The following is a 7286-nucleotide window of genomic DNA, read 5'->3' as shown; positions in this document are numbered from 1 at the left end:
TGGGAAGGAGGTCTGGGCCCTGGGGGTGGTGTGCTCAGGTCCATGGGCTGGGAAGGAGGTCTGGGCCCTGGGGGTGGTGTGCTCAGGGGTGTGGACTGAGAAGGAGGTCTGGGCCCTGGGGGTGGTGTGCTCAGGTCCATGGGCTGGGAAGGAGGTCTGGGCCTGGGCTGTGGTGTGCTCAGGAGTATGGGCTGGGGAGTGGGTGTGGGTCTGGGCGGGGGCACGGGGTGGGTCATAGTCTGGGGTGTTGGTCTTGCTCTCATGGGGCAAGAGGAGGGGAACCACGTCCACCGTGCTCATCCTGGGGAACTGGGAAGGTGTCTGGTGCCTGGAGATAAAGGGGGCCTGTGCCTTTAAGGCTGTGACCTGGGGGGCTTCCCCAGCTCCCATCACCCCCTCCTTCCACGGTCCCCAGGGAGCGTCCACGGGAGCACCGGTGTGCCCACACGGAGGCGGCACCCAGCAGCACCCAGAAGCTTTCTCGCCGTTCATGTCTGGAATCCAGGAGCTGAGATGGTTAGGGTGCCCGGCCAGGAAGCCGGGGCGACGGTGGAAGCGGGAGGAGACTCTCGAGCACAGGTTCTTGGGGTCCATGGAGCAGCGGGTGCACATGGGATGGCCGCCTGCACAGCTGGGATGCTTGTCTGCGGGCACAGTGGGGAGGGGGGCAAGGCCAGGGCTCCTGAGGGGCTGAGAGAGGGGACGGGCCCACATTCCTTGAGGCCCTGCTGGGGTCCACTCACCTTTGGGGAAAAAATGATGGAAAAGGATCCGCAGGGAGCTCTTCAGATGCCTCCAGAGCTGAGGGGAGCAGGAGAGGGGGGAGCCCGGACGTGCGGTGAGCCCTGCCGCCCAGCCCGTGCTCAGCCCCATCCCGGGAGCCCACCCACCTTGGCCCCTTCCCACCGTGAGGCTCCCCCAACCCTGTTGCCCCCGCCCTGACCAGAGTCACCACGTTGATCCCCACGTTGAGCAAAATGACACTGCCCAGAATCAGAAGGATAGAGTCTCCGAGGTCCTGGCACTTCCTGGGGTTGGTGCCAGAGCACACTTGAGCTCCGTGGTGGGCTCGCTCACCCATGGCCGGGGGTCCCAGGACTACCTGGGCCCCCCCCCCGTGGCCCCCACATACTCACTAGGAGCCAGACTCCTCTCGTGGGGGAGGGGGGCGAGGGACTGGGTCACAATGGGGCAGGTGTTGGGTCACAATGAGGGAGGGGAGGAAATGGAGGGCCTAGGACAGCCTGCTCTGGTACCAGGTTCTCCTCACCTGAGCCCCCAAAGTCCAGCGGGACTGGAAGCCAGCGCCCTGCCCTGGGGCCCTCATTCCTCCTCTGTTCCCTCACTGCCCTACTTCGATCCCTCGAACACTCCCGAGGCTGGGAAGACCTTGGCCTCAGAGCCTTGGCCTTCTCCCTGCCCTCCATGGGGCAGTGGCCCTGGATCTGAGTGGAGGTAGGACGCACCGGCCTGGAATCTGACCTTCACCGTGTCGTGTGGGGCTGAGTCGCGGAGCCCACTTATGGACCGGGGAGGGCAGCCGCCCAGAGCTGCTCAGACACGGGTGGTGGCTGTCTCCCGGTCTCCCGGCTGCAAGAGCCTCGTAGGGCATGGGGTGGGACCAGGGTCCTGCCAGGGGAGACGGAGGCCACAGCCACGGGGACGCAGGCTGACAGGAGGAGGGGCCCTTCCCAAACGCAGAAGACACCACAGTGCTTCCCGAACTCTATTGTTCTTTATTCCTGCCTCTCCGTGCGCCCCCAGGCCCCAGTGTCAGTGAAGCTTCCCGGTCCGGCTCCGGTGCAGCGATGGCCTCGAGGCGGAGGCAGAGGGTGGGGGCAGCGAGTTGGCCCGCGCTCGGCTCTCCTGCACCTGCCGCTTTAGCTCCAGGCTGTCGTAGACCTGGCAGCTGGCAGTGCCCCCCCGGGTTCCTGCTGAGCGGCAGGAAGGTGGGCTGGGGCTGGGGGGGGCTCGGGGACTTGGGCTTCGGGCAGGGGCTGGGAGGAATGGGGGAGCAGGGCCGAGCAGGGGGCCGGGGCCCGTTGGTAGGTGGTCTCGCCCAGCATGGTGAGGGAGGTGGAGGTCGTCAGAGGGTGCCACGCCGGCAGTGCCTCAGCCCACTCGGCGGCCCGGCGCCGGACTTCGTGGGGCTCGCGGGCGTTGTAGCTCAGGTGGCCCGTGGATGGGTGCGGGCTGCGGCTGGGCTGGCTGTAAGCGTGGCCAGGGACGCTCCGCCGGTGCGCCTGGGGGGAGTAGTGCTCGCGGGCCTCGGGCCGGGAGCCCCGGGGCACCAGGGCAGGCGGGGGCTCGGAGCCCTCCAGGCCCCGCCGCCGCTGGTCCCAGGAGTCATAGAGGAGCTGGCCGCTTGAGGGGTAAGGGCTGAACCCTGTGGGGACCCAGGAGGGATTGGGGGGCAGACGGCGGAGGGGCGGTGGAGGAGAGGCCCACTGCTCTACCTCCATGCTGCCCCAGACCCGGGACTGGGAGCAGTGGGGCCCGCAGGACTGTAGCCGCAGCTCCGACTTGGCCTCCACGCGCTTGGGCATGCGGCGCAGCTCCGGTGAGAGGTAGAGGGAGGGTGGGGGCAGACTGGCCAGGATCCCGCCCCGGCGGCCCCACAGCCCCACGCTGGAGGGCAGGCCCCTCTGTGGGTAAAGCCCTCCCCAGCCGCCCCGTGGGTACTTGGGGTGTGGGAAGGCCAGGTCCTCCTCCTCCAGGTAGGAGTCCAGGTCCCCCCCGAAGGAGGGCACCACCCGCAGCTGGGACATCTTGCGGCCTTGACGGTGGCTGCGGAAGGCTGAGCGGTTTTGGCAGAAATGCTTCTGGTTCTTCGGCCCCCACTGGTGGCTGCAGGAGTCGTGGTGGTGGTGGTGGTGGCCGTGGCGGTGGCCGTGGCCGTGGTGTTGGCGGGGGCCACGGCTGCGGGGGCGGCGGCGGCAGGGGCGGCGGCGGCGGCAGGAGCGGGAGCTGCGGAGATGGTGGTAGGAGGAGGACGGGTAGCACACCGGCTGGGCCAGCTTCACTTCCATGGGCTCCAGGGTGCAGTGGACGTGGACGTCTTGGGGCTTGGCAGGGGGATCCTTGGTGGGACTTTCACAAGGCTGGGAGGTTTCATCTGGGGGTGACAAGAGTCTGTGAGGTCGGGACGACTGTCAAAAGAGCTCGGGGTTGGGAGCAGGACGGTATGGGTTTCTTGGGTTGTGCTGGTGACGTTGGGGTGGGAGGAAGGGGGCCGTGTCCCTGACCTCTCTTGCCGCCATACTTACTTTTCTGATTAATCCGAGGGGTCATCTTGTCTAAGGCATTCTGGAGCCCATGCCACATCTGGGGGTGGGGGGGGGCGGGAGTGAGGACCGGGCGGCTCTCTACCCGCCCCCCTGCCCCCGCCACACTCCTACCTGGTTCCCAGCCAAGAGCACACACCTGCAGGTGCAGGCACCCCCCCACACCCTCTTTGCCTGTGGGGGCGGCCCGCCGCCAGCACTGACCATGGTCACCACGTTGATTGCGATGTTCACCAGGATGATGAGGCCCACCAGCAGCAGCAGCACATCTTCGGGATCCTGCGGATGTTCCTGATACTGATTACAGCACCCCACGTTGTCATACCAGAGCTGGTTTTCCATGGCGGGGGGGCCCTAGGGCCACCTGGGCCACCGCCCCCCCCCCAAGCCCCGACCACACTGTACTCATGCCGGGACCTGGGGACAGCTACCAGCTGGTGAGGGGTCTGGGTCATAATGAGGCACATTGTGGGGAGTCACAATGCAGAGGTGGCCACTCTTATCCCCTCAGCTCGCCCTTAGATGGCCATGGCTGCCCTTGGCTGCCACTTGATGGGGCCCCCGTCCCCGGATATCCCAGAGTTCAATCTGTCTCTGTCTCCCACAGGGGCCTGCTTAAGTCGCCACCGGATTCGTGAGTTGAAAATAGGGTCGCTATAGTTGTAAGACAGTTTTCACAGGGCTTGAACGGTCCATAAAGAATTTACTCCAAGTCGTCGTTCTCATGAGACATCAAGGCAGCTTGTGGAGTTGGTCCCCTCGACCCATGCCTACTTGAGGCCAGCAGCTAGGGTGACAGCAAGAGTCCCCTCCGGGGTCACCCCACTGTGCCGTTCCCTCCCCGTCCTTCCTATTTCCCTGCGATGACTCCTCTAGCACCTACCTTCCCCCCCCCCCCCCCCCGGCCAAGGATTGCAGGCGACACGGTGTGGTCACCAAGCCCACTGGCCCCCTCGCTTTGGAGCAAGACTGACTTCCCACTCGCCGCAGTTGCTTTCATCTGCCAGGGACCACCCCCGACCGTGCTCTTTCTCCTTCCTAACCAACTGCCCTCCCACTGACCTAGCCCTCCCAGCCAGAGAACTGTTAGATGCCCCCTTAAGAAAACCTCCTGAAATTCACAAAGCACAGACATGTCATTGTTGACAAAGGAGACTTGTTCAGAAGCAGGTTCATCACTGGGGCCCCTGGAAGTGGCGCCCGGGGGCCCTTGAGTCATTTGTCTGCATGATGGGTGAACAACTCAATGGAAATAAGGCAACACCCGGTGGGCGTTCCCCTTCGAGCCCCTAAACACATAATGGGTGCTCGATACTCACTGAACGGAATCAAAGTGATCGATGATGTCGGCTGAAAGCAAACAGAGCAACAGGCCGGTTCACAGAAGGCCTGTCTGTCCACATTCTGCGCACGCATCTGCTACGGAAGGTGGGGTCCGTGGCCTTCAGCCGGGGCGCACTCACGTGGCTTCAGTTCCCAGGCGCACGGGTGGCCACGTGCATGTCCGCATGTCTGTGCATGCGCGTGCATGTGTGCGTGCGACGCGGGCCGTCTAGGAGCAGGGCAGGGCCTGCGTTCCCCTGCTGGCGTGTGGTTGGGATGCTCTGATGAGTTCCCGTGGTCGACTGAGGCAGGTGGGAGCCTGAGGGGCCGGGCTGACTACATGACCGTGAATAAGTCACTTTTCCTCCCTGAGCCTCGGTCTCCTCTTCGGTGACAGGCAGGTGCTAACCGCAGCAGCGAGGTCTCAGAGGGTAGCCCTCGAGAATGTCCCCCGTGTGGTCCTTGGCTCTAAGCCTGCTCACGGCTACAGGAGCTTCCAGTCCTGACTGGGGTGTGGGGAGGCCTGGACGCCCTCCCTCCCAGCAGCCCCGCTCAATGAAACCAGAGCTTGGGGCGGGGGCGGCGCACATCACACCTGGGGGCTGCAGCCCACCTGGGCTCTGGCCAAAACCAGGCCGCTGAGGAGCTAGGGCCACAGGGATGGGTTCTCCCCTCTAGAGCAGGTCAGCTTAAGGATCTGGGCCGGGACCTAGGGGGGCTGCTCTGGGCATGAAAGAAAACAGGGGAGCGGCAGGTGGGAACCTGCCTCATCAGGGGCTAGGAGAGAGCTGCGGGCAGGGCCCAGGGAAGCCAGGAGGTTGACAAGGGTCCTTGGGGCTCCTGAGGCCCCTGTGGCCAGGGAGACCCTTCTCTGAGTCACTGGGACCTCTGTGGGGGCCCTAGCTTCCCCAACACCACCGCGGACCACCTCCTCTTTTCCTTTTATTTTCGTCCCAGTCACCTCTCTGTCACAGAACGGTACACCCAGCCCTTGTTCGTCCCCTCGACGGCGTTGCTGGACGGGGAGCCCAGGGGGTAACAGTGGGACAGGGCCTCCACCTCGCGGGTCAGCTCTCGGAGCCGCCGCCGCACATCTCGGGCGTCATATACTACGCGGCCCGAGGAGCGGCGCCGGGGGATGTCGGGGACGTGGGCAGGGCCCAGGACCGGCGGCGGGGCCGCAGGGTGGGGGGCGCACGGCTCCGGCTCAGCCTGGGCCCCCGGCCCCACCCCGCTGTTCCTGTGGCTCAGGGCCTGTGGGCTGGGGGGCGGGGGGTTCACCGGGTACACGTAGGCCTCGAGGCCTAGCTCTGAGCGCATCTCCGCTTTGAGGGGCCCACCTTCCACGGCCTGCTGGAAGCGAATGGTCTGGGGAGGGGGCTGCGCGGTGTCCTGGGGCCAGGGAGCCCAGAACCCCTGCGTGGACTGAAGGCCTTGCCAGTCTACGGGCTGATCCCAGTGGTGGGAGCAGACTGCTGGGTGCTGGTGTGGGGGCTTTTCCTCGTCGTCCGAGTCGGGGACCCAGGCTGCCGGGCGGTGGGCACGGCGGCCTGAAGAACGGCGGTGGCGGTGGCGGCGACTGGGCGGGGGGGTCACGGTCATTTTCACAGGGTCCATGGTACATCGGAGGTGGACTGCAGGGGCGCTCTGCTTCGGAGGCTGGGGCGGCTTCCCCGGGGAGGATGGCTTAGAAGCTTCTGTAGATCAAGGAGAGGCGGGAGGCTGGTGGGAAGGCTGGCGGGTATGCAGGAGCAGGGGGGAGGCTGCACCGCTGAGAGGGGAAAGCAGGAGGGGAAGGGGCCTGCTTTGGCTCAGGGCTGGCTCGCCAGGTTCCTGCCTCTCCTGTGCCCCCCGCCCCCCACCCCCGGCCCCCCCGCTTACCTTTCTCATAAACAATGTGGAACACTTGGTGTAAGAAGCCACGGAGTCTGCGCCAGAGCTGGGTGAGGGAGGACACAATGACCCCGGGCCGGCCCTGGCCACCAGGCCTCCCGCCGCCGCCGTCCGGCCAGCGCCCACCCGCCTGGCCCCACCCTGACCAGCGTCACCATGTTGATGCTAATATTAATGCAGATGACGAGACCCAGTAGCAACAGGATGGAGTTGCCCAGGTCCTGACAGTTGTTGCTGTTGGAGCTGTGATACGACGCCCACCCGGGCCGTGGCCGCTCAGCCATGGCCATGGGGGTCCCTAGGGCCACCGGGGCCCCTAGGCCCCCAGCCCACTGTGCCCACAGTATCCACCAGCCTGCCTGCCTGCCCCAGGGGCTCCTGGGGGCAAGCGGGTCACAATGATGCCGGGGCACTCCCTCACAATGTGCCAAGAGGCAGCGTCTTGGGCTCGTGGGTGGCCCTCCAGCCTGGGCCCAGGCCTTGGCAGAGGCCGAACCCTTCACCTGGCATGCCTGTCGCCTGGACCAGCCCGTGCGCCCCCTGGCCTGTCGGGGGTCTGCCCCTACGAGCGCAGACTCTTCCTTCTTTATACCAGCCTCAGGCCTCTGCGCACACCTGAGCCCCGATCAGAACTCCCCACACAACCCCACTACCATGGCAACTGTACCCCAGCACCCACTCCCCCCTTTCTGCACTCTGAGCTGCTCCCCGAAAAGGGCTGTGGGCTCAGACCACCTCCCTCTCCCTCACCGGCCGAGTGGAAGACCTGAGGCTTAGTTCCTCGAA

General features: G+C 65.7%; 3 protein-coding genes across 4 annotated transcripts in view; all 3 read right to left on the bottom strand.

The window, feature by feature from the left end:
- SPEM3 (SPEM family member 3) overlaps positions 1–1146 on the bottom strand; it is a 4557-nt gene extending 3411 nt beyond the window's left edge. Inside the window, exons 1-3 of the mRNA XM_032839896.1 lie at positions 944–1146; positions 744–801; positions 1–644 (exon numbers count right to left, since the gene is read on the bottom strand). The exon at positions 1–644 is cut by the window's left edge and continues 102 nt beyond it. Of these exons, the coding sequence (XP_032695787.1) occupies positions 1–644; positions 744–801; positions 944–1081 (840 nt within the window). The 5' untranslated portion in view covers positions 1082–1146. The remainder of the gene's footprint in view (positions 645–743; positions 802–943) is intronic.
- A 627-nt stretch (positions 1147–1773) lies between these two features.
- Positions 1774–3729, bottom strand: SPEM2 (SPEM family member 2). The gene is given in 5 exon segments (XM_032839944.1): positions 1774–1914; positions 1916–1951; positions 1953–3115; positions 3267–3324; positions 3489–3729. Coding segments are annotated over 5 exon segments (1536 nt in total). The 5' UTR covers positions 3627–3729.
- A 1809-nt stretch (positions 3730–5538) lies between these two features.
- SPEM1 (spermatid maturation 1) lies at positions 5539–6887 on the bottom strand. Of its 2 annotated transcripts, none has more exons than XM_032839935.1 (3): positions 6656–6887; positions 6489–6546; positions 5539–6304 (listed from the first exon to the last, which is right to left on the bottom strand). In XM_032839935.1, the coding sequence occupies exons 1-3, from the start codon at positions 6788–6790 to the stop codon at positions 5565–5567; spliced, it is 933 nt and encodes a 310-aa protein (XP_032695826.1). In that variant the 5' UTR covers positions 6791–6887; the 3' UTR covers positions 5539–5564. The 2 variants fall into 2 exon arrangements, with proteins under 2 accessions (XP_032695826.1, XP_032695825.1); XM_032839934.1 differs by having other exon boundaries at positions 6647–6885.
- Between the last annotated feature and the right edge of the window lie 399 nt (positions 6888–7286).

Source organism: Lontra canadensis, unplaced genomic scaffold (genome assembly GCF_010015895.1).
Source record: "Lontra canadensis isolate GAN:19392208 unplaced genomic scaffold, GSC_riverotter_1.0 scaffold110, whole genome shotgun sequence".
NCBI classification, from domain to species: Eukaryota; Metazoa; Chordata; class Mammalia; order Carnivora; family Mustelidae; genus Lontra; species Lontra canadensis.
Note: the sequence above shows the minus strand (reverse complement) of the source record. Positions and strands in the feature narration are given on the sequence as shown.